This window comes from Eublepharis macularius, chromosome 1, assembly GCF_028583425.1.
Source record: "Eublepharis macularius isolate TG4126 chromosome 1, MPM_Emac_v1.0, whole genome shotgun sequence".
NCBI lineage: Eukaryota > Metazoa > Chordata > Lepidosauria > Squamata > Eublepharidae > Eublepharis > Eublepharis macularius.
The window spans coordinates 225,914,198-225,940,406 of record NC_072790.1 but is presented as its reverse complement, the minus strand read 5'-3'; the positions used below and the strand labels follow the sequence as shown (position 1 = coordinate 225,940,406).

Below are 26,209 nucleotides of genomic sequence, written 5' to 3'. Positions count from 1 at the left end.
GCAATTCCTAGACACAGTTAGATTGCAAACTTTTGTGAGCCAAAAGGTGTAGCTGATGAAGTGAGCTCTAGCTGTGAAAACTTTTGCCACAATGAATTTGTTCTTCTATATACGAACAAATTAGAAGATTCCTCCTAGGCAGACAGAACACAAATTTCAGTACACCTAGGCAGGAAGCTTTGGTTTGGTCTGGCCTGCAGCTGGAATTTGCAAGCTTGATGGCAATCTGAGAGGGAAGTTTTTGATCTATCTTTATCTGGGCAACATTCCACTTTTCATGTATGCCAAGGAGGAAGGGGGCAGGGATAAAAATCCAATGGTGCTAAAGGTATGAAGAGATTTCATTGAAAACAAAAATCCTGCATCTAACTATATACACATGCATACGTATATATACACCCATGCTGTCCATTCTTGTATGGAATGTCAGTATTGTGTAGTGGTTATGATGAGTAGAAAAGAGCAAGGATGTGAGTCCCATCTGGAGAGCTGAGTGATTAATCACATTCTAGCTGTATCCGAAGAAGTTAGCTGTAATTCACAAAACCCCCTACCCTACTACAAATTTTGTTAGTCTTAGAGGTACTGGACTCTTGCTCTTTTCTACTGCTACAGACAGACTAATACGGCTACCCATTCTGGTTATGAGTGTCAGACAAGAACCTGGGAGACTCTGAATCTCCACTCTGCCATGGAAGCTTGAACTTAGGTCAGTCACACACTTACACCCCCCTCCTCTTCTATATTTGACCAGTTTCTGTACCATGCATCTGGCGAAGAGAACTTGATTCTCGAAAGCTTATGCTACAATAAAATTGGTTAGTCTTAAAGGTGCTACTGGACTCTTTTTGATTTTGCACACACTTACAGCCTCCCTTCTTCACAGGCTAGTTGTGAGGATAAAATGGAGAGAGAATGTTGGGTCTCTGTTGGGGAGAAAAGGAGGTATAAATGAAACAAATAAGTATGTTGAGTCTCTCTGCTGTAGCATAGTGGTTAAGTGCTCGGGCTGCAAATCAGCACTCTGCTGGTTCAAATCCTGTTATTCTCATGAGCTCAGCAGGTGGCCTTGGGTAAGCCACTCCTTGCAGCCCCAGCTCTATTGTGGGGATAATAATGATACTGACTTTGTTCACTGCTCTTAATGAGGCACTAATCTGTATAGAAGAGTGGTATATAAGCACAGTTGTTGTTATTACTATTATTACTTTTCAGGGGAAAGAATAGCTTGGGTATGACATGATGCCAAGTGGCGGTTTTGTGATATTCAGACAGGCTTAGACGGTGCTTTGGGCTTGCTTGCACAATCCCTCCCTCCTCTCCTCACACCCCATGAATTAGTTACTTGCTTCCTGGCTAGTTGCATCTGGGTTTGCAGCCCGTCATAGTTTACTGATACATCCATTGTACCAAAAACAGATTGGAGTGGAGGGAACCCTGTTCACTGTGAGCTGCCTCATAATGAATAACAAAAACAACAACAGCAGCAACAGTGTGCTTATGTACTGCCCTTCTAGACACATTAGTGCCTCACTCAGACCAGTGAACAAAGTCGGTGTTATTATTAACTCCACAATACAGCTGGAGAGCTGAGGCTGAGAGGAGTGGCTTCTCCAAGGCCATCTGCTGAGCTCATGGCAGTAGTAGGAGTCAGACTAGCAGACTGCTGATTCACAACCCAACCACTTAACCACAGCAGTTCATGAGATAAAGGAGGATTGTCTGTGTAGCTGGCGTTTGAACATAAACATTGAAAACATGAAGCTGCCTTATACTGGCTCAGACCATTGGACTCTCAGGGTCACTGGCGTCTACTCAGACTGGCTCTCAGGCTGTCTTTCACATGACCTGCTGCCTGGTCCTTTTAACTGGAGATGCTGGGGATTGAACCTGGGGCCTTCTGCATGCAAAGCAGATGTTCTGCCAGCCAGCCACAGCCTGTATCCTACTTCTCTAAAGGAGAATTAAGAATTATTAGCAAAAGAGAGGTAATAAAGGTGATTTTACAGTGATGCTGGCAAAAGGAGTAAATTAATGAAGAACAAATGTGTTGTTATCTTAATTTATAGCGTGTCTTTTTTTTACTAAGGCTCAAGGCAGATTAGAAAATATGAAAAGCAATTCAATCAAACAGCAAAGACTTCCAATAAACAAAACTACACAGTAGGACTAACATTACAGAACAAGAAAACAATGCAAATAGAAAACAGTTTGGGGAAACAAAATTAAATTAAGGGCTGCAGCACTTGTATTCCATTCAGGATTGTCAATTGGCTAGTTTTCCACTAGCCTAACTGCCCCCTCCCCCATTTCTGGCTGGTTAGCAGATGAGTGGGGTTTCGTGGGGGTGGGGTTTGGTGCTATTTCCTCCATTATGGAAGGAATGGAGAGAATAGCAGAGAGGCTGGGTTTTAATTTTTTTGGTCTCTTTATTTGTTGGGCTACGTTACCATTCCTCATAATCAAAATGACTTGGTTAGTGCCTAGGTAAACCTTTCTGTTCTTTCCTGTTAGGTCTTTCCACCCACCCACACAGATTTGCAGCAAGTACATAGTGGGTCATGATCTTCGCCAGATATGTGCCTTCTAAGAGTAAACATCCTAATTTCTGTTGCAAGGCCTTCCCTTGAGGGACAGTTTGTAAGCTTGTAATGGGTACACATGCATTTTAAAAAAATGTTTTCTATTTCCCTTTTGTTTTTTGCTTATGTACCAAAGAGGGGAAAACATACCTACTCTTGTAATGAATGTTAAAGCAGAGCCGGAGCTTAATTTGACCTGACCTCTTTTCCAGAGAAGGCCCAAGATATTTAAATCCCTGAGGTAGAAAATCTAAATGGCAACTAACTTCCTTATAGACACTGAGAGGCAAAATGTGTTTGTCAGTTTGGTAAGCAATTAACCTGCTCCCTCCTACCTCTGATTAATGGGGCAAAATACCCAGGATAACCAATAAGAATTACGTCTTAGTTTTAAATGTTATACATTTTTAGTTATATGAACATTTGTTACAAAAGTTTGAATAGGCAATTTTAATATGAATGTAGGTTTTGGTTGTGCTGTATGGATTCCACACACACACACACACACCCTCCACTTCAGGATGTGTATGGTTTTTAGGAGTGAGCATACCCCAGGTAGCTAACATGTGCAGGAGCCCTGTGCTAGTACCAGCTGAACTGGGACATGGGGAAAGTGCTCTGGTGGAACTTTAAATGAGGCCTGTATAAGAATATAATGGAGGGATCAACTGGGCTACATTACCATTTTGAGTTTCTGACAGCTGAGAGCTGGAATGCCAAGGACAGGGACAGATGGCATTTGGCAGGCATTGAAAGAAGAGAGAGCCGTGTGTACTGCAGATTAAAAGAGAAAATAAATCAATGCACATGCAATCCCGAACTTGATTCTACAACCCAATGAGTTATGCAAATTGAATATTTTTCTCATTTGCCATTATTTTGCTTTAATTTCTGTTATGTTACATGATTCTGGTTTTTGTTTGTCAAAACAAAGATATGGAGCTAGCCTGGCACAGAAGCCCTGCCTCCAACCACTAAAAATCACATTCAGCCACACCTCTTGGCTTACGAAGTTTATACTGGCATTGGCCGTCCACTCACATGCAACCATGAGGACTAGGATCTTCTGTTTTGAAATTAAAACTGAAATTCTGATAACACTGATTCATCCACATCAGACCGAAGGTCATCAATGAAAGTCTGTTTTTGCTATCTTAAAGAGTGGGATCTTGATTTATAAAAATAAAATTGAATCTCAATTTGTGAATTCTCCCCATTTCTTGTCTGGTATTGTTCCAGAACAGAACAACGTATTCTGCAAGGTTCACATAGGTATATTTTAAAAAGTCCCATCATGTTTTGAACCATAGTTCTTTAAGAAAAAAAGTTTCTATAGTGGATGATTCTGAAATCCAAACAATTCTTTAGGCATGTGTCCTTTTACCGAAGAAATAAACAGTCCTACACTTGTGTTTTGGAGGCTTTAGCAAATGTAGCCATAGCTCCAAAACATGTTTTGTAGAATCATTGTGTTGGAAGGAGCATTTAGAGCCAGTATGATATACAGGTTAGCATGCTAGACTACAATCTGGAAGAACTGGGGCCAAATCCCCACTCTGCTATGGAACCTTGCTGGGTGACCTTGGGTCAGGCAGTCTCTCTTAGGCTAACCAACCTTACAGGGATGTTGTGAGGATAAAATGGAGGAAAGGGGAACAATGTTGTAAGCTGCTTTGGACCCCATTGGGAGAAAAGCAGAGTATAAATATAGGCAGTTGTGGCCTGCTCAGTGCAGGAAATCCAAACAAGAGCATTCCTGACAGACAGGTGTCCAGTTTCTTCTTGAAGATCTCCAGCAAGGGAGAGGCCACCCCCTTACTAAATAACTGGGTCTGTTTTCAAACTGCTCTCTCCATTAGGAAGTTCCTCCTCATGTTCATAACCATGAGAGCTAGAGATCATGAGGCAGGGGGAATCTCTTGTGTATTTCACTGTTACCCTGGCCCTGATCTAATTCCCTTGACAGTTACCATACTGCACTGAATAAGCATCTCTTTACTGTGGCCAAGATGCAGTTTCCATGTTGTCTCCTCTATTTCAGTAACCGCTGAAGATGGCAGAAGAGGTCATTGTACCAATTTACTGTACCGGCGTCTCAGCACAGGTCCAGAAGCAGAGGGCAAAGGAGCTGGGCTTGGGGAAACATGAGAATGCAGTGAAATTCCTTAGTCAGGACTACGAGAGAATTCGGAATGAATGTTTGCAGAACGGAACTCTTTTCCGGGATGACACGTTCCCTCCTACGGCTTCCTCCCTGGGTTTCAAAGAACTGGGACCAAATTCTTCCAAAACATATGGAGTCAAGTGGAAACGGCCTACGGTGAGGCATTAATATAAAGGCTCTTTCTTTTTTTCATTATCTGGAGTTATTTTTTTCCTACATCTGGTCTTTCTCCCATTGGCTGTAAAAATGTCTATGCTGACCTATCAGGTGGTGTCCTACCATTTGTGTGTGGAATGCTGCTAAAGAGAGGCCTGATAGAGGTTGGTAAAATTCTGCATGGGGTGGTAAAAGTGGATAGAGGGACCTTTTGTTTCCTCTCCCATAGTACTAGAACTCAGGGGCACCCAATGAAGTTGTTGGGAAATAGCAGAGCACACAAAAGGAAATAACAACTTACTCAATGAGTAATTAAACTCTGGAATTCATTTCCAGTGGACGTAGTGATGGCCAAGAGCATAGATAACTGTAGAAAGGGCAGACAGATTTATGGAGAAGAGGTCCATCAGAGTCTACTAAAGGCAGCCAGCCTCTGCATACCAGTGCTGGGAGGCATCAGCAGGAGACGACCTCAACCTCTGTGCCTTGTTTGTTTGACCTTCCAGGACAACTGGTTGTCCACTGCTTGTAACAATAGGCTGGACTGGATGGACCAGTAGTCTGATCCAACATGCTGTAGTTACAGCCTTTTTATGCATGTGGAGTCCCCCTCCCCCATTCTTCTGTATGGCTACAGCTGTTTCTGAACCCCAGAAAGATCATTCATGAGATTGCATGATCCATGCAGAGGAACAGAAGGGTCACTAGGCTGAAGTGGGGAGGGACAAAGGGATGGAATTGCACCTTTCCCCCAAGAAAGCCAAGTGTGCAGAAGAGGAAGCAATTTCAACTCCTTGTTCCTTCTCACTCCAGTCCCCTCCCATGTTGTTCTTCATCCACATGGGCTCCGGGACTGATCCCTGCAGGGATTAGAAAGAGCTGCAGCAATGAATGCAGAGGAGTGTGGAGAAACTATACCTTCTGCACTGGACTGATTGGGATACTGTTCATTGTCTACAAATCCAGGGCTCAGGGGCAGGGGCAGCTGGTGCTCTGCAGAGCAGCACATCTAGAAGTACACACCCCTTCTTATTTGCAGTGCAGTTGGGAGAAGGTAAGAAATGTCTAAGCATTAGGAGAGACTCCTGCTGTACCTTTTCCCCTCCAAATGTAGTGCAAATGAGACATGATCTCATGTCTCCGTCAAATATTTTGTACTGCAAAGGGGAAGGGTGGTGACTGATGGCAGCTACAAATAATAGCCAGCTAGTAAACCAGGGGAACAGTGTGGGACCTTGCTGTTGCTGAGACCAAAGAGATTCCATTTGCATCCCTCCCAATTCTTAGATACTCTTAGCAACTTCACAAACAAGGTGTGTTTGCTAGCTTAAGGGAGTGACAAAGAAGCTTCTCTGTTTTGTTCTGCTGCCTAGTTAAGGGGGGAAGGGCCATGGCTTAGTGAGATATCATCTGCTTTATATTCAGAAGTTCCTAGGTTCAGTCCTCAGCCTCTCCAGTCAAGAAATCTCAAGTGGCAGGTGCTGGGAAAATGCCTTTCTCTGCTTGACACTATGGAGAGCTGCTGCCAATCAGAGATAGATTGGGGTCCCAAGTACGGTGCCCACAGGTGCCATGGCACCTGTTGACACCTTTCCAGGTGCCAACCAAGTGTTTTTAGAAAGTGGGCGGGACTCTTGCCCAGCAGGGCTTCTGATTGTTCTCTAGAGATCCAGTTGGCTATGCAAATTAAAATAATGTTTATGTGGCAGCTGCCACCACAGTATTTGTTTTATTCTCTTTCACTCCTCTTTCCTAGTGTATTTTTAAAATTGTGCCCCCCCGCCCTTTCCCCTACTCTAGGGCTTCCTCTGTTTGTGTGGCTCCACCTCCCATGGTAGCCATTTTGTGGTTGTACCTGTCACCCTGTGACAGAATTCAAAAGGTGCTCACAGGCTGAAAAGTCTTGAGGATGCCTGAGCTAGACAGATCAGTGGCCTGACATGGTGTATGGAAACTTCATATATTCATAGGACGGTGTTAACCATCTCTTGTGGTTTGACCCTAGTATTGAATTTCTAGAGGTATACTACCTCTGAACATAGAGCATTTTTTGAGCTATCCTGGTGAATAACCACTGATATTCGTCTATTTATTTATTTATTTAAAATATGTATAGACCTACCTTTCTCCTGAGCATCTCAGGACCAATGGTGTATATGTCTATCACATCACTTTGTATAGCCAGTGTGCACCTCAGCACCCAGTGGCAATGAGTTCTGTGAGTTAATGGTGCATTGCATCAAGTTCCATAAGCAGTTGGGATGTGAATCAGCACTCTGCTGGTTTGAATCTTGTTACTGCCATGAGCTCAGCGGGTGGCCTTGTGTAAGCCACTCCTCTCAGCCCCAGCTCCCCAGCTTTATTGTAGGGATAATAACTCACCACTCAGAGAGGAGCACTAATCTGTCTAGAAGAGTGGTATATAAGCACAGTTAGTACTATTTCCTTAAACCTGCTGGCTATCTAACTGATTGACACCAAGTGTTATGTATAATTGTGGAGCAGTGTGAGGGAAAGGTTGGCTTAGCTCAATTTCAGTTTTAACTGGCTGGAGGTCCATACATGGAAAAGCAGTATTTGCACACTGTCTTGCACACTCTTGAAATAGTTCCAGCAAGGCATAATTTCCCCTTAACCAGGCAGTGGTAGAACAAAGAAGATACATTATTTACCGGTGATGTTATTTACTAACATGCCATGGAAAGCTTCAGCTGCCAGTTTGCACACTTAAACCTCTTTTGAAAGGATAGGGCATTTTTCTCCGTGCTATTGGCAACCGTAAGCTAGGAATAGTAAAATTGCAAATATCTAAATAAAGACAAAAATAAAGGTGTTTTCTCTCCTCCTCCTACTCTCTTGGGAAAGAATGAAACCATGGAGAGCATCTTCCAGTTTTGCCTGCCTTTTGTCTAGACTGTGGCCAAGATTAAATCTCACCAACAACCTGTATTTAACACATCTGTAAAATGAAAACAATCGGGTCATATGGAAGCTGTGGTTCTATAGAAGGCAGAAAGTTCCTAAATACATTTCCTAAACAAAATCCATAGAATGTGATGCTGGGTGCAGACTTGATCTTGCAAAGGGTTTTCATTTTAAAGTGCATGTTGCTAACCTTTTTGCTGTACAGATAAGCTCGAAAGCATGTGAGCAACACCTGCCAGGGCTCAACCAGATAGCTTCATATCAGAATAACTTAGGCAGAATGCAAGAAATTATGAAAAAGTATTTGCAGAGTTTATGCATCGCAAATGTTCCATGTTCCCATTAGAATTTCATTCACAGGCCTTGAAAATAAAGATTTCATTCACAGAGGCAAAGAAAGTAATGATTTCTAAAAGTGCTTTGCATGTTGGAACATAGCACAAATGATGACTTGGCAATTGAAGTGTTGCCAGTGTTTATACCATCAACAGCAAATCCCCTCAATGTATATTTCAGGAAATGTGCCGCAACCCGCTCTTCATTGTGGATGGAGCCACCCGTACAGATGTCTGTCAAGGAGCTCTGGGTAAGGAAATTTCAAAAGATGGAGCCTAAAGATTCTGTTTCCTTCTTGAAGAAGTGGTGGGAGATGCTGCACCCTGCTTCTTCCGCCTGTTCTTCCCTTGGTTTCATTGGCCACCTTCTTCCCTAGCCTTCTGTACAGTGAAAGTATGGTGTTTGTGCTATAGCAGGAAGGATGTACAGTGTTGGTTCTAAAAAATAATTCACAAGCTTAAAGTCCTGAAAATTAATGAGGTAGGCAATTCATAGAGGAAGCTTCCCTTCAAGTGCTTGCAAATGCAAGAAACTTCCCAGTTATATATTCAAGTACCTGGGATGCAACGGTGAAGTTTCTCATTGAGGAATCAGCATGCATTCCCCAATGGGAATTCTCTCCCTAAAATTCTTGTTGCATCCCTGGATATGCAGTGAGAGTTGATTGCGGGGTAGGGAGGGGGGTTTGGGTCAGAACACATTCCTCCCTTCTGAAACTCTTCAGCTGATCCCAGAAGGGACACAGTGAGGAGTTTCTGGATGGGTGGGGGATATCCAAGTTGTGAGCTGGCATTCTGATCTCTCTTCTCACCCTGCCTGAAACTCCTTACCATATCTCAGCATGTCATAGCAAGAAGCTCAGGATCTTTCAGCTGGGATGGGGTTCTCCAGCCATGGACTGTATATTGTACATCCCAGTTCTAGGACAATAACAGGCATTATCCAAGGCACGTGCTCTGCAGACAAAAAGATGAATTTTACATTTGAGGCAGATGAGAGAAGCATGCAGTAGTCAGAGGCCTAATACACCCTAAAAATACAAGGCATTACCTTGTTAGAAAGAAGAAAAGTGATCCAGAAGTCCAAACAAGACTGAAGACCTTAGGTTTCTTTCCCTGCAAGTATTTTTGTAAATGCAAGCTTGATCTTTTGGTGACCCCAATTCTGTAGTGCCTGTGGGGACTCAAAGCTCCTGTTGTGCATAAGAGGTTACTTTTCTACTGCCAATGCTTCCTGTGTAGTTGTAGCTCTCACACAGGCCTTTTGTTGAAGAAAGCTCCCAGACAGCTGCAGGAGATGAACCCTCCCACCTCTCTTCTGGTTGGAGTCCTGCAAGCATTGCCTGTGGAATTCACACCTCCCTCTTTTACTGTGCTGGATACAGGGCTAGGAAGTATGGTGTGATAGTTCTTGGAAAGCACTGAAATAAGGAGAATATATAACCACAGTTTGGTGTCTTAATTAATAGAGGGTGACGGCTGTTAGAGAAAATAAAATTAAAGCAGAGTGCTTTTTAAAAAATTTCCGTAACAAAAATGTTTCCTTCTCATTTCTGACCAGGTGACTGCTGGCTCCTGGCGGCCATTGCCTCACTCACACTGAATGACCCCCTTCTGCATCGCGTGGTCCCCCATGGACAGAGTTTCCAAAACGGGTATGCAGGCGTTTTCCACTTCCAGGTGAGCCTGTCTTGCTATCTGCCATGTGGTGTTTTATCTGAGGTGTCTGAGTACAGCTGTGTGTACAGCACAAAAGAACTGTGTAAATTTAAAAAAAAATGATACTGGATGCAAAATTCAACATCATAATTTCCTATTTTTTTTTAACAGGAGCCTTCCTTTTCAAGCAACTAGTACTATAAAATTTCAATTGTAACAGAGTATCAATCAATTGCTAGAGGTCATTCTTCAAGTGTTAGCTTTAATTAGTCACATCAGTTTGTTGCAGCCAAAACAACCAAGAATCTGGTGGTACCAGTTTGGTGTAGTGGTTAAGAGCACGGGACTCTAATCTGGAGAGCCGGGTTTGATTCCCCACTCCTCCACTTGAAGCCAGCTGAGTGACCTTGGCCAAGTCACAGTTCTGTGGAGCTCTCTCAGCCCCACCCACCTCACAGGGTGATTATTGTTGTGGGGATAATAATAATATACTTTGTAAACCGCTCTGAGTGGGCATTAAGTTGTCCTGAAGGGTGGTATATAAATTGAATGTTGTTGTTGTTGTTACCATAAAAACTAACAAACGTAGTATGGCAGAAAGTTTTGTGGGGCCAGAGTCCTATCCATCAGATGCAGCCTGAGTATTCCGCCTGTCTTTCCAATGCTGAAGAGGTTCATGTTTTGTCTGTTGATAGTTTAGGCTGCATTGAGACATCACACCAGGACGACACTGAAACTTAACCTGCATGATCACAGCTTCTTGCCAGGCTTGCATGTGTATCTTTCTCCTCTCCCTTCTCGAGCAGTATGCAGTGAAGCAATCCTGGCTTCAGACTAAGTCTGAAATGAAGGTATCTGGGTATCAGCACACACCCAACAGGATTCTAAGCCTGGATTCCATTCTGCTTTAAAAACCTGTTCTGTGGGGGAAGGAAACTAGAAAAGAAGCTCCTTCATCAAGTGAGTAGGGAGCAGGAGAAGCAATGGGTGCACACACTTTTGGGGACAATCCAGGTTCATGCACATTTAGGCATACAGTGTGCGTGACTTGATGTCTAAATGCTGTCTGATTGTAGGACAATTTTTGTACTTTTTTCCTGATAAGGGAATTTTTTAAAATAGTACTCTGCTGCCAATTATAAATTTCCCTACTACCATTTACCCAAATATATTCCAAGACTCCGATCACAGTGATACAAAAGAAATACGGGTTTTATTATTTCCAAATAAAGCTCAGATGCATGCTCTTCTTAGCTCATATGCATAAAGAACAGTTACATCAGAGAATCTTCTATACCTTTACACCAGTTTTTTACAGAATAAAAGATAAAAAAGGTTAATAAACATCTCTTCAGAATTACATTTCCCAGGGTACATGGCACCAGACAAGCCTGAGTGACAGGCCAGTCAGATCTCAACACAACATAAACACCTCAAATCTTGGAGTCATAACTTTATTTTAAGTTTGAAACATTTCTGGGAAGTAACATATTCAAGGCTGAAATTTTAGTTGTGAAATGAAAGCAAGAAAATATGTTTACAGTTGCTGGAAATGCTCCTGCTTGCTTTGAGTTCTGACTGACCTGCATTCCTAATCTCAGTAGTGAGGGAGAAAGAAAGACGCCACCGAGGCAAGTTTGCCTCCTGTGTGGGTGCTCAGCTTGAATAATGCTTACACGGGATTTTAGGAGAGGAGTCAGAAAAAAAATCCCTTAACGTTTCCCTAGGACAGCTATAACCAAAAGATCAAAACTCTCTTTGCAGGTTAAGTTATTTCACAATAAATGGATAGAACCTGCAATCTGTGGGAAATATCCATTACATTACATAGTATGTGTATGTACATGCGTGCACTCTGGCAATGATCCTTGTGAGAAAACAGAAGAGAGAAACTGTATACAACAAAGCCCCTTGGTTCTTCTGTGCAGCGTTGGAAATAGATGCACTCCCCCTGTAAAGGAAGCACTACACATTGCAAGATTGTGGATGTCGCTTAATCAGAAGGGCTCTCATGCAGAAGAGAGCAAAAATGTGTACTTTAGACTAGATTTAACAGAAGTTAACAGGAGAGTAGATTTCAGTTGAACATTCAGACACCAGTTTGACAAAAGAACCAGCTCTCTGCTTCAAGCTGAGACTGGGTGGCCTTTGGTGGATTTCCTGCACTGAGCAGGGGTTGGACTAGATAGTCTGTAAGATCCCTTCTGACTTTGCAGCTGGAAAGGGCCCTTGCCATTCCATTATAACTCTCTTCCTGTTTCTTTTTCCTCTATGTCTTATTGTGTATCTATTTGAGTAGAATATTTATATCCTGCCTTATTTCTTTGGACTCAAGGCAGTGCAACAGTAAGTTGCAAGGGTCTAAAAGACAAGCATCCATAATCAAAAGAAAAGCCCACACATTTAAAAACAAACAAAAGCTTTCCTCTGTTCTTTCTTTTAGAGAATGGTCAAAGGGTTTTGTGGTGGGGTGGCATTTCCTATGGTCTCCTGTCCTTACACCTGTCATCCTACACTGAACCTGGCCATCTCTCCTTAACTTTGCCATTCATCCAGGATTCATTTGCCTGCTGCCTTATTTCTTTATCCCACAGTCTTCCCAGGTAATATGTGGTGCAGGTAAAGTGTGGTGCAGATTCTGCCATAAGCTGTCCTTTCCTAGATAAGTGTTGAGCATTTTCCCTTAACAAGGAATTAGCTTCTTTGACCACACAGGGCCTAGAAATTTTATTTGATGACACAAATATAGTTGTCAAAGCTCTACGTTTGACTGCTTTCCTTTAAAAAAAAAATCTGTTTCCAGTGTACTGTCACTGATCTTTTTACTAGCTCCCACTAATAGCTGTTGTAGAACATTAAGTCCAAATTCCACAGTTATTATTATTCATTAGTTTTGACTGCCATTTCTAGATAGAAAATACAGAATTATCCTCTTGCAAACACCAGCTTCCCATTCCTGTAAGAACTGGTGTTCTCCCTTTGCCCAGAAACCTGTTTCTTAAATAAAAGAATGCACCTCTTTATGTTTTCCCCCACCTGAGACAACACCTTGCTTGGTCTGCTGCCAGTAGCGACAACCTGGGCCGTTTCCAGACGGCCCCCCGCCTCGCGAAACGTCGCGCGTCGTTGCGCGTCGTTGCGCAGAAAACGCGAAATATCGCGTTTTCTCGCGCGAGTTTTGCGCGACGTCGTGCAAAACTCGCGCGAGAAAACGTGATATTTCGCGTTTTCTGCGCAACGACGCGCGACGACGCGCGACGTTTCGCGAGGCGGGGGGCCGTCTGGAAACGGCCCTGGTCTGTTATTTTTGACTCAGCCTTACCTGAGACTCCACCCTGGTTTGGAATCTGACCTTGCGGGTGATTTGCCTTCTAACAAATGCTTGTTTGTGGGAGGAGCATGGCAAGGGTGTGGCGCTTAGCAAGAAGGAAACCATCCTGCAACCCCACCCCACCCCCTTTTTGCCGAGGTGGTTCAAGTGCTGTTAATTCTGTACCCACAGGGTAAACAGCCTAAGCCTGTCTAATGCATGTGGTGCAGAGCAGGCTGCTTTTTGTCTCCACCCTTGGGCACAGTTGGGTTAGGCGTAGGCAGGAGAGCATGCATGTTGGGTGAGATGGCTGTGCAGAGCTTAGTTTGAACTTCTGCAGAATGCCACAGGGCTGCTTTTGAACATGTGCAGAGAGTACTTTTACTTTTCCACTGAAAAAATCACAGCCAGCTTCTGAGCCACCTCCTGCGGCTTCCCTTTTAACAGCAGTTCGGTGTTTCACTCTGTGCCGTGCTTAACCCACAGATTCCTGCAGGCCAAACTTCTCTTAAATGCGTAGGAGTCAATTTAAGATGGATTTTCTTTAGCCCCTTGGCTGTCCCTTGCACCTCTGAGATTAGGGGCTGGGGTTGCCAGATAAAAGCTGGTGGCTTCTAGGCAAGGATGGAGCCTCGGCGACCCTCTTTCTTTTGGAAATGTAACCATTTCTAATGCAGCAGGAGAGAAAAGCACTAAAAGTGGGAGAGATGCAAGGTGACAGTGATGGGTAGTTAGTTGATGGATTGCAGTTCAGCAAGACTGAAGAGAGGGAGCTTGGAGAACTCTTCAGGGACTAACCAGACATGTGTGTAAAGGAGATAAGATAGCATGGTCTAACCCAATCTTGTCCGATCTTGGAAGCTAAGCAGGGCCAGTATTTAGATGGGGGACAACCAGGAAGAATCTGCAGAAGGTAATTGCAAACAACCTCTGCTTCTCACCTGTCTTTTCAGCTGCTCTGGTTAAGGTCGCCATAAGTCGGTTGTTTCTTGAGGTCACTTCACACACAGGCTGACATGTACCTTTGAGAGATTGGCTGTTCAGGCCACATTTGCGATTATCCTTGCATTCTCTTGCTGCTCCCCAAATACACCTCTTGGTTGGAGCTTTCATCACCTGGTTCCTTGCTATCCCACGACTCCTTGCAGTTTTGAGCATGCTCTTTACCTTTATCAAAATAAGGGTCGTCATCATTTGGCCAAAAGATGGCATCAGTAATAATGCCTGGTGGTTTGTGTGAATGAAATCATGCATTGCTGAATTAGGAAAAAATGCTACTATCCACAGGCTTCCATCCCACATGGAAGCTGAGAGCCAAGCTAGAAGTGACACCTGACACAGGTTGGACACTTGTCAGCTTCCCTCAAGTTTTGATGGGAAATGTAGGTGTCCTGGTTTTACAGCTTGGCTCTCCATGACAGCTGCAAGACCAGGATGCCTACATTTCCCATCAAAACTTGAGGGAAGTTGACAAGTGTCCAATTTGTGTCAGGTGTCACTTGTAGCTTGGCTTTGAGACATAAAAACACTGGTGCCCACTGGGAAATGCAAGTGTCTTGCAAAAACGATAGAGCGGCCACAGTGTAAATCTAACCTAGAGTTCATGCTCTGCTCTACTGTCAGTGAGTTGGAGGTACACAAATGCCAGACATGTTGGTGTGCAATCATACTAACGAGGAACATGAAAACAGAGAGGAAACACAGTCAAAGAAGAGGGATGACATGACATGCACAGACATCTGTGGATACCTGTTAGGGTTGCCAACTCCAGCTTGGGAACTTCCTGGAGATTTGGGGGCAATGCCTGGGAAGGGGGAGTTTGGGGAGAGGAAGAAGCTGAGCAGGAATGTGATGCTGTGGAGTCTGTAGTGAACAAGCCTACTTTGGGTTATACCTGCTTAACCAGAATATGCAAAAAGCCTGTTGGGTAAAATCCTTGGCCTGTGCCTGTGAGAAAAGGATAATTTCATCCTCAGAGCCACCTTGAAGCTTGTTAGTGTTATCAGTTACAGGTGCAAGGCTCCCGTGAAACTGCTCAGTAAGGGAGTCAAGGCACCCAAGGTCGTCATGGCCAAGTCACATTCCATCTTGTTCGCTTATCTTGAGCACCTTGGTTCTCATGGGAGGAAGGGCGCTGGTGTGAGAGCTTGATTCAGCTGCAGAGAATTAAGCCCTTACATCAATCACTCCCTCTAGTTGGGCTTTTGGGAAGAAAGGTTGGTTCAGTCGGCTATGCAGTTGCTCTGGGCTTGGCTCTGACATGACCATGCCTTTTGCCGTCTCAGTCTTGAAGTTTGGCATCTGGCCATAGGGTTGCGAGCCCTTCTTACCTTAAAAGCAGGGGACGGGGTGGGGGATCACTAGGCAGACAGGAAGTCTGCTCTGGAGGCCCAGATGCCGTCACTTCTGGTTGAAAACTAGAAGCTGCAGGGTCCCCGTGGCATTTTCACTATGTTTGGGACCGATTTGGCCCAGCTGAGATCCCATAGCTTCTGTTTTTCAACTGGAAGTACATCATTGGGGCCTCAGGAGCATGTGCTTGTGCCATTTTGCTGTGTGCTCCAGTGGTTCCTGGTCTTCCCCCCCCCCCCCAAACTTCCCCACCCCCGTCGGCCAGGTGAGTGGGGCCAGAGAGAGGTTGAAGGGGGCTGGCATCCCTATCTGGACATGACTCCTTTTTTTGTGGCTGTTTGGATTTATAGTCATGCTTTGATGTTTGGAAACGGATGCTGGATTTTTCATTGCTGACCAAATACTCTAGCACGTATGTTTAGTATTAGATTATTTAGCTTTCTTGTTTTATCTACCCTTCAGTGGACACTTTCTAATTTAATAATTTTAGTAATATATTGATAAATCAATTACATTTTATACCTGTCTCTTTGGTTCAACAGCTTCAATCTGCATACACTGTCCAGACCAGTTTGGCCCTGTGCTACCTTTTTAAACTTTTGGTTGGGATTCATCTTGCTGTCTCTCACATACTGACTGGTTAGGCCTGAGGTTTGGTTCCTACCCCAGTGCCAGGACTTAGAAGGGAACTTGGTGTTTTGTTAGGAAGATGGACCCTGGGATAAGCTCCCCCTGACCCGCGAATCCAGCTTGGGTTCACCATAGAGTCCTCTCTCAGAAGCTGTTACTTCCTCCTGTCATGTATGCCAGCTAACCTGCCATGATTGTTTTCTGCTGGTCAATGCTGTTTGCCAGAATTGTATACTGTATTCTTTATAGATTGTAACTTTCCCAAAGACTGGGATATTTTCCTTTGTACTTCATGTAGTCTAAACTAATCTGTTCCCATGCAGCCTCTTTGGGGTTTCACGTCAGAATGTCAGTGGACCCCGGGAGGGCGGGAAGTTTTCCTATAATTAGCAGTGCCTTTGTTTGAATTGTCACTTCTGCCAGTTGCCACCTTCAGGTGAATACCTATACTGTATGGATCCCAATAAAGCTACTTCAGCTGGAACACCTGCATGTTAACTGTGGAGGGCTTGAGGGACCTAACTGCCAGCGACTGACACCTCCAAGGGAACTGATCTCTGTAGTCTGGGAATCAATTGTAATTCTGGGAGAATTCCAGGCCCCACTTTGTAGTTGATAACCACACTGTACCAGCAAGAATACATGAGGATAATGTCACATTTAGTTAAGCCCTAGGACATAGTGAAGACTGGCTTTTTTTGAATGCCCTTGGAGAAGCTACTGCCTCCATTCCTCAGGACATTTTAGTTTCACTATTCCATGTTTTACAGTTTTTCAAAAGGACTGTCCATCTCCTTCATTTGCATTGGAAACTTTCACAACAGAGCCAATTTAAAATGTGAAAATGTTCTTTGCATTTCAAAAAAAAGGTATGCAAAGAGAAGGCATATTCTGTACCTTGACACAGTTCAGCAGATGTTCTTGATTTGTATTATTTATTACAGCTATGCCAGCCGAAGGGACAAAGAGCCATGTAGGGCAATGAACCCATACAGGGCGTGAACCAGACCCTGCTCAGCTCTTCCCTCAAGCTTCTAAGATTTTATCAACTTTTGTCCATTTCTTTTTGAGTCAATTGTTCTGATCACAAGCAGTAGAAATTTGCTTTAAAAAAAAGAGTATATCAGATGGTTGGATCCCATCAAAATTCCATACACGGAGACATAGCTTCTCCACCACCCTCCACCACCCTCTCCAAATGCCCTCTGAAATGCTCCTGGGAGACAGGGTATCCCAAGAGCAACATCAGAGGGGAGTTGGAGGGCTGTGGCGGTGGCTGGAGGGGGGATTTCCCCTCCCCCCTTTGTACATGCCATCTTTTTGATGGGATTCCACCCAAAGAATGAGAGATTTGTCTCTAGAGATTCTGTCCAGGTCGCTCAATTTTGCAGTTCAACGCCATCATAGCTATGCAGATATCATACATATTTATTCTACTAGTTTAATATCCGTGCTTCACTATGATATTTTAGTTTAAATCCAGTTATAATACTTACGAGTATGTAACATTTTTTGGTTTGTGGGTGGGTTTTTTAGTTAGTTTTGTAGTATAATAGCATAGTACCCAAGCTTCACAAAGGTGTTTGAATAAAGTGAAGCATGTTATCCCTATTCAGGAGTCTTGTACCATCTTTCTTCAACTGTCTGCAGTTTCCTTTACCTGATTTTTACCTTAGAACAGAGTTCCACAGCTGACCAATCAGAGGGGGGGGGTGCAAGCAGGCAGCAGCCTGCTGGCCACACAGGAAAGCCAGGCCCCACAGAGAGATTGGCAACCCTAATGAATTGTCGAAGGCTTTCACGGCCGGAGAACGATGGTTGTTGGGGGTTTTCCGGGCTGTATTGCCGTGGTCTTGGCATTGTAGTTCCTGACGTCTTTTGATGCTACACCTCTGAAGATGCCAGCCACAGCTGCTGGCGAAACGTCAGGAACTACAATGCCAAGACCACGGCAATACAGCCCGGAAAACCCCCAACAACCAACCCTAATGAACTTTGAAGAGAAGACTGGGAGGTGCACTTTACCTCAGGACACATTCAATGACTCCCATTAGCAACTGCATACTGTTTAGAACAATCAAGCCACATATACAAATGACCTCTGTGTTCCAACTTTCTCTGGGAAGAGTGTGGAATGTTGTCAGCCCCAATCAGACCACATATGCAAATAACCTTGAAAAGTTGGCCCAATCAGGGAAGAGTGGCCAAGCTGACAGTGGGCGGGGGTGGGGGTGCCAGCCACACAGGGGAACTGTGTATCTCTTTGGGGAAACACATTTTACACCTTTTTACCCCCATAGGGGGCGAATGTCTGAAAATCCGTTCTTAGTGGGTGTTTTCATCATGAAAGGAATGTTCTCCCCAAATTTCATATTTCTATGACCAGGGGTTTGGGCTGGGCATTGATGAGTCAGTCAGGACACTTGTCCTTATATATATAGAAGACTAGCTTGATACCTGTGCTTCGCTACAGTATTTAACTTCTTGGCAACTCAAGTGAACTTTTAGGGGAAGACTGGAAGGTGCATTTTACTTCAGGACACATTTGATGATTCCCAATAACAACTGCATACTGTTTAGAATGTGGGGGGTGAGGACCAATCAGGCCACATACGCAAATGACCTCTGTGTTCCAATTGTCTTGGGGGGGGAGGGGGATGAGGCTTATAGGTGTTACTGGACTTTTGCTCTTTTCTACTACCTAGCATTAAGAATGGCTGCAAACCAGAATGTGACACCATTCCCTGTGTCGGTTTGCATAGTTTATGTTAACAACCATGATTAACAGTGCAATTCTAAACAGAGTTACATCCTTCCAAGCCCATTGACTGTAACTGTTAACTTGCATACACAACTGGGGGGGGGCGTATCTTAACAAGTTAAATCATAGTTTGATTATAGATTTGGGATTTAAACAAGACTTATGCATTAAAACTTGGTAAGTGCTGTAAAATGCTGCCATGGACTTCCAAGTATTGACAATGCTATGTCAGTATCAGACTGAGCTTACCTGTTTCACCATTGTTTGGCTTTGTGTCCATCTCCCTCCCTTTGGGGCAGATCTGGCAATTTGGCGAGTGGGTAGATGTGGTGGTGGATGACTTCCTCCCAGTGAAGGATGGGAAGCTGGTCTTTGTGCACTCTGCAGAAGGCAATGAATTCTGGAGTGCCCTGCTGGAGAAGGCATATGCAAAGTAAGTATCTAAGCTTTTTATCTGGAGGTTAGAGGAGGTGGGTTTGGATTTATCCCATCTTTGCCAGGGACTGATTATGTGGCCTTGGCCACGTCTGTATCTTCACAGTCTTAAACTCAAATGGTAGCAAAGAGTTGGCCTACCTGACCAGGTTCAAAATACGGAAGGAACCAAATCTCTGCTATTTCTGTTCCAGAGTAAATGGCTGCTATGAGGCCCTGTCTGGGGGAAGCACTTCGGAAGGGTTTGAAGACTTCACTGGAGGTGTTACTGAGTGGTACGAACTCCGAAAGCCACCCAGCGACCTCTTCCAGATCATCTCGAAGGCTATAGAGAAGGGGTCTCTCTTGGGTTGCTCCATTGATGTGAGTATTGGTGTCAGGCACTTAAATATTTGTGGGGCTGCCTTCCTTTTTTTCTATAGTTAAAATGTATGCAGCAGATCCCTTCAGCTTTTTCTCACAGGGTTTTCCTTTTAGATCAGACCTGTAAATACCTAATTACCTCTGAACGAGTTAAGTGTTGTTCCAGGTGACCAGACAGGGGACGGGGCTGTGGCTCAGTGATAGAGCATCAGAAGTCCCCCAGGTTCAATCCTCAGCATCTCCAGTTGAAAGGACGGGGTAGTAAGTGATGTGAAAGACCTTCACCTGAGACCCTGGAGAGTGGCTGCCAACCTGAGTAGACAATAGTGACCTAGATGAGCCAGTTGTCTGATTCACTGTAAGGCAGCTTCATATGTACATGCATACGAACCTTTTTCCATTCTTTCAGGCAGTGCCACAAATGACTCTTGCAAGTATGTGGGGGTTAGCAGGCTGATAAAACTTTGATGGACTAATTTGCGAGTCTCCTGTGGACCACTTTAGCATCCTCTAAATCGTTTCGAGAGTGGCTTGAGAGGAGTAAAGTTGCACTTGCCTTCCCTCAGCCATCAACATGAGATATCCCATTGCCTCCCATTGTTTCCTAACTTTTAAACATGTAGATGCTTACAAAGCACGTTAAGACTTCAGTGTTCTTTTCTACCAAATCTTGCAGCAGCCATCTTGATGGTATTCAGGGCTAGCTGGGGACAAAACAGCAGGCAAGGCCTCAAGTCTTGGTGGTGGTTGTAGTAATTGTAGCAGTAGAATTTTTTTTTTTCGATCTGCCCTTCCTCCAAGGCTCTCAGGGAAGAATAAATAGTTGTCTCTGGTTGGAAATAGGATGATGGATTAGATCCATCATCAGGCCTAATTACACAATACTCAGTCCTCACGTTGCTTCTGGGTCTGCCACAAGGTGTTTGTATCAGATTCAGCCTTGAGCCATGTGCGGGGCGGAGGGGGGCGGGCTGATTCGGATCAGGATGGTCACACATGGAGAAAGGGTACTTAAGTCTTCCTCCAGTGCCATTTTCCTGACCTGAAATGGGCTGGAGAGGTGCTGTTTACCCTGTTGTGGAAACTGACATGTGCCATCAGTACAGGTAGAGCCCCAATATGGCAAACAGCACCTCTCCAGCCCATGTCAGGGCTGGAGGTTTTCCTGACCTGCTGTTTTCAGGTCAGGAAAACAGCACAGGGAGAAGACTTAAGACCAGTTTGGTGTAGTGGTTAAAAGCAGCAGGACTCTAATCTGGAGAACCAGGATGGATTCCCCATTCAAGTGAAGCCAGCTGGGTGACCTTGAGTCAGTCACAGCTTCTAGGAGCTCTCAGCCCCAGCCACCTCACAGGATGATTGTTGGGAGGATAATAATAACACACTTTGTAAACCGCTCTGAGTGGACGATGTTACTTCATCAAGGCTTTATGTTCTTGACTGGCTTGTTGAAATTGTCACTTAAATCCCTCTTCCCTTTCTTCTCTCCCCTTCCCCATCCACCCCTAATCCTAGATCACAAGTGCTTTTGACATGGAAGCTGTCACGTTTAAGAAGCTGGTGAAAGGCCACGCCTATTCTGTCACTGGAGCTGAGCAGGTGAGCTTTTCGGTTGCTCCTGTGTAATGCTAATTTAATGATAATAATGTGCCAGGTGCTGTACAAAAATATAACTTTACACAATAACTGTGTTCAGACATCATGGTAACCTGAGGTTTGTTTAAACCAGGGGTGGGGAACATCCAGCCTGCAGGCCATTTGGACTGGCCCGCCAAGAGCGGTGGAGTGCGGCCGAACCCCCCCTCCCCCCTTCCCCCCCCACTTACCTACTTGGCGGGGGCATGCTCCTTGGGGTGCCCGCTCCCGGGAGGGGGTGCTCCTGCACTGCAAGAGCAGGCAGTGGCGGCGGTGAAAGCAGGCTGCTCTTGCTGCCGCTGCCACCTCCTGTTGCCAGCACCACGTGCTGCCGCCGCTGCCACCTCCTGTTGCCAGCACGACCTGCTGCTGCTGCTGCCAAGAGCAACCTACAGTGCTGGTGAAAGCGGCCTGTGCCACTGTGGCAAGAGCAAGTGGCGGTGGCGATGATAGCATAGGGCACTGGTGCTGGTGACAGAGCTGCTGCTGCTGCCGCTGCTGTCACCACTACCGCGAGTGAGCTGCAGCGGTGGCAGCAGGGAGAAAGGGGACACAAGCGCCCTTTCTCCCGTGCGTGTGATGCCGCTCCCAGAAGTGATGTCATTATGCATGCTGTGTGATGACGTCGTTTCCGGGAGCAATGTCACACGCATGGGAGAAAGGGCCCTCCCCACGCGGGACAACATAAAGTTGGCCCTCGGCAGGAAAAGGTTCTCCACCCCTGGTTTAAACCATGGTTTGGGCAATAAATTATATGTCTACCAGAGATAAGTGGGGAAAACCCCAGTATGTGCATAATTCACCATTTGTCTGCTTCCTGCCTCCTCTCCTGCCCCACAACAAAGAGAACATCCTCCCCAAACTGCCATCTCAGTGATCTTTGCAAGAAGGAGTACTAGTCCACAAAATTGTAATTCAGAAAAGATATGAAAGTCTTGATGGAAAAGAGAGTGTTTCAGCTAAATAAATAATAATTGTTTTTCTGCACTAGGTTTTATTAATTTAAGGAATTTATCACTAATTGGCATCAGAATGGCTTCTCTCTCTCTCTCTCTCTCTCTCTCTCTGCCTTTGAACTGGAAGCTTTAAAAAACGATTAGATACATACATGTCAGTTCAAATGCAGCCATGTCATCTCCTTCCTCCAAGCATCGAGGCCAGTGGTTTATCTCTAACTGGCATCTCTTCTTATTTCTGTGTTCTCACAGATCAACTACCGAGGGCAGAGGGTTAGTCTGATACGGATACGAAACCCATGGGGAGAGGTGGAATGGACTGGAGCTTGGAGTGACAAGTAAGAAACAACTGGTGTGTGTGTTGCATTCAAAAACTGCCCTTCTGTCTCCCTATCTGTGATTGAAGGAAACCAGATGCGGAGCAACATATCCTGATCTCTGTGGAAATTAGTAAAAGCATTTTCCAGGATTAGAAGTCATATTTTTATCCCACCCTTCTTCCAAAGAATTCAGGGCAATATACATGATTCTCCTCCTGTCAAGTAGGTGAAGCTGAGAGAATAGGTGGCGAAAGGTCACCCCATCAGCTTCATGTCTGATTGTGACTTCGAATCTGGATCTCCCCAGCCCAGCACTCTAACCACTACACATACTAGCCAAAGATAGGTGCACACAAGCACAGTCCAGATGTAGAAGTTAGAGATTCACACAACGTGCTTGGGAAGAGAAGTTCCACGCTCCATATATGAGGTTTGTGTGCCAAGCAACGTAACAAATGAATGAGTGTTCTTGAATGTGAAATCTAGCATAAACTAAGCCAAAGCTATGAGATAAAAAGCACTGGCTCTTGGTCCACATCTCAATATGAAGAGTTCAGTTTTGTCAACCTACAAGAGGTCAAGCACTGCAATCCAAATTGCAGGTGCCTGGTGTTTGTGCTTTTGAAGAGGTGCCAACGGAGCAAACAGAGGCAGGTGACTTAATAACAGTGTGCTTATACACCGCGTTTCTAGACAGGTTAATGCTCTGCTCAGAATGGTGAACAAAGTCAGTGTTGTTATTATCCCCACAGTACAGCTGGGGAGCTGAGGCTAAGAGGAGAGGCTTTCCCAGGCCCACCTGCTAGTAGTAGTGGGAGTCGAACCACTGATTTGCAACCCAGCCACTTAACTACTATGCTACAGCCAGTATGGAAGTCAGCCAAGCTGCACACTAAAGGGGAGCATAATGCCTCAGGTACAAACCTGGAAGAAAATCTCATTTCCTGCTTCTTTTTGACAACTCTTGAAATTTTTTTTAACAGTTCTGGGGAGTGGAATGTGGTGGAACCTTCTGTGGGGCAGCAGCTAAGAATTAAAATGGAAGACGGGGAATTCTGGTAGGTGTAATTTTTGTTACCTTTCGGGGTTGGATTTTTTTTCTTTTGAAATATGTGCAAATAAATGAGCATGAATTCTGAGCTCATTAAATTTTTCTCTCTCTCTGCAGGATGTCCTTCCAAGACTTCCTCCGGGAATTCACTCGCCTTGAGATCTGCAACCTCACTCCAGATGCACTGAAGTCACGTAAAATCCGAAAGTGGAACACCACACTGTATGATGGGACCTGGCGGCGGGGGAGCACAGCAGGTGGCTGCAGGAATTTTCCAGGTAGAGAATGTTGTGTGGGATATGGCTATCACACCGTGGGAAGCTTTGACAAGGTCTTGCAAGGTCTTGGGGTGTCGTGTTCTGACCCAGTGACCTTTGGGCATCTGGTTTCTTCATCCCATCTCTGTCTCTCTTCCAGCCACATTCTGGATTAACCCCCAGTTTAAAATACGTCTTGAAGAGGTGGACGATGATGACGATGATAGGCAGAGAGAGTCAGGGTGCAGTTTCCTTTTGGCACTGATGCAGAAACACCGGCGCCGCGAGAGGCAATTTGGGAAGGACATGGAGACCATTGGCTTTGCAGTCTATGAGGTAACATCCAAAGATGACTTTGGCAGCCTTGGGATCCAAAGAATGTGTAACTACCTTGTGGCGCTCACTGCCAAGGGTTGTGGTGCTGATCACCAGTTTGAAAGCAGACTAGATATAGTCTGATGGAAGGCAAGTCCATCAATGCCTGTTAGCCAAGAGGGCTGAATGTGCAGGGGCAGGTCTGGTGATGGCAGCAGAGGGAGGCTTTGTGCCCTTCCTGTGGGCCATTTGAGACAGCTGATTGGCCACTGTAGGAAATGGGTTGCTGGGCTGCGTGGAGTCATGTATTTATGATGATTTGTATTAGTGCTGATCCTCTTGCCTGTGTAGCTTACCACCTTTTATTTTTTCTGCAGGTACCTCCTGAGGTATGTATACAAAAACAACCCCCAGGCACCTCCAGTTAAGGTGAGGCACCCACACAAAAGGTGGAGGGATACTCATAGATCAGTGGCAGAGGACCTGCTTTGCATGCAATAGGTTCAATATCCAACATCTCCAGTTTTTTTGTAAAAAGAGATTGGGTAGGACTGAAAATGTAATAATGTCCTTTGTATAGCACTTAGACTGTCATGTTATTGCAAACTGAATACAAACCTGCAAAGCAGGCCAACACTTTTATCATTATGTTGTAGGGTTGGGGTCTGAGATTAAGAGAGAGAGGTTTACCTAAGAGAGTTTATGGGATTTGAACAAGGAATTACCTAGCTTCATAGTTCATTAATCATTACAGTACTCTACATGATAAAAATACTGAAATCACCAAGAAAAATCCCTACTAATTTAAATCACTGTATGTCCTGCACAAGCATACAAATGAATTGCTTGCTTTACCCATTAAAGCCCATCACTTTGTGACTAAGAAGAGCCTTTATACTGCTTAGGCGCATAATCTAAAATCCCTGGTCATGTAGCCACATGACTTCGGTACTGCATTGTTTAGAAGCAAGTGTGAAATTGATGGATTTCTGTTTGGTTTGCTGTGCATGTGGCGAGACCACTAAACAAAAGCGCTTGACTTTAAGAGCTAAAATCCTGTATAGATTTAGCTGTGCTAGATAGCAAGGCAAGGGTGCAAAAGGTTCCAGAAACAGACCTGATTGTTACTGGACAAATTTCATAAGAGAGGCTGCAGATGTCCATGGTTGATGCTCTTGCAAGTATTTGTATTTTGACACAATAATAAACATAACATGTGACCTGCATGTGTGGATACAACCTGTGAGAGAGCCTGGCATCTTCCGTTGTGCATGACTGTAAAGGGGAAGCAGAGAGATGGCAGCACAAGCTCAGGAATGGTAATGTTGCCTCCATGACCTGCCTTCTCTCACCTTCTCATTTATACTTATATTGCACTGAAGATTCCAGGCCAGGCACTCTGGTCGCAAGTAGCCTCTGAGTTTACTGAGCTACCACTTGTGTCTGCCATCTCCAGCCGCACAAGCTGTGAACACTCCTACCATTCCCTTCTGCCACTGCCGTTACCATTTTTCCATACATTTTTTTAAACTTTCACTCTTCCTCCAAGAAGCTCAGGCTGTTTATCGTGAGCTGCATCCTGGCTCCTATGATTTTCCTGTTCCTGATTAAGCTCCAAAATCAGACTAGGCCTATGGGCAGCATCCCTAGTCACTGTAGGAACTGGACAATGAACCATAGAGCCCCAGAGAGAAGGATAGGGTTTCTCCTCCAAAATAGGCTTGCCAGGTGCCTGCCATTGGCAGGTAAACTCCCAGAAGTTTGCCCCTCTGCTTATCGATCACGGGCAAGCTATCTGGTGATCACCTGCCACCATCAAGCAACCTGGGCAAATGGATGATGGCACTCTCCCAACAGGTGTGCTGACATCACTTCCAGAAGTGACATAATTGTGCTGGTTGCGAGAGTGATTCTGTACATTGCACAGGGCCAGTTTCGGCTCCCCAACACTTGTGTGTGAGAGAAAAACAGAGAAGAACAGAAGTGGGCCTGTCTGTCACAAC

At 44.8% G+C, this 26,209-nt stretch overlaps 1 protein-coding gene across 2 annotated transcripts in view; it reads left to right on the top strand.

Moving 5' to 3' along the window:
* Positions 1-26,209, top strand: part of CAPN1 (calpain 1) — a 54,441-nt gene that overhangs the window by 13,070 nt on the left and 15,162 nt on the right. For both annotated transcript variants that reach the window (XM_054989905.1, XM_054989898.1), the window contains exons 2-12: positions 4,624-4,902; positions 8,344-8,413; positions 9,724-9,842; positions 19,174-19,307; positions 19,504-19,672; positions 21,188-21,271; positions 22,516-22,601; positions 23,567-23,641; positions 23,752-23,912; positions 24,052-24,227; positions 24,584-24,595. In XM_054989905.1, the coding sequence (XP_054845880.1) occupies positions 4,636-4,902; positions 8,344-8,413; positions 9,724-9,842; positions 19,174-19,307; positions 19,504-19,672; positions 21,188-21,271; positions 22,516-22,601; positions 23,567-23,641; positions 23,752-23,912; positions 24,052-24,227; positions 24,584-24,595 (1,353 nt within the window). In that variant the 5' untranslated portion in view covers positions 4,624-4,635. The remainder of the gene's footprint in view (positions 1-4,623; positions 4,903-8,343; positions 8,414-9,723; positions 9,843-19,173; positions 19,308-19,503; positions 19,673-21,187; positions 21,272-22,515; positions 22,602-23,566; positions 23,642-23,751; positions 23,913-24,051; positions 24,228-24,583; positions 24,596-26,209) is intronic.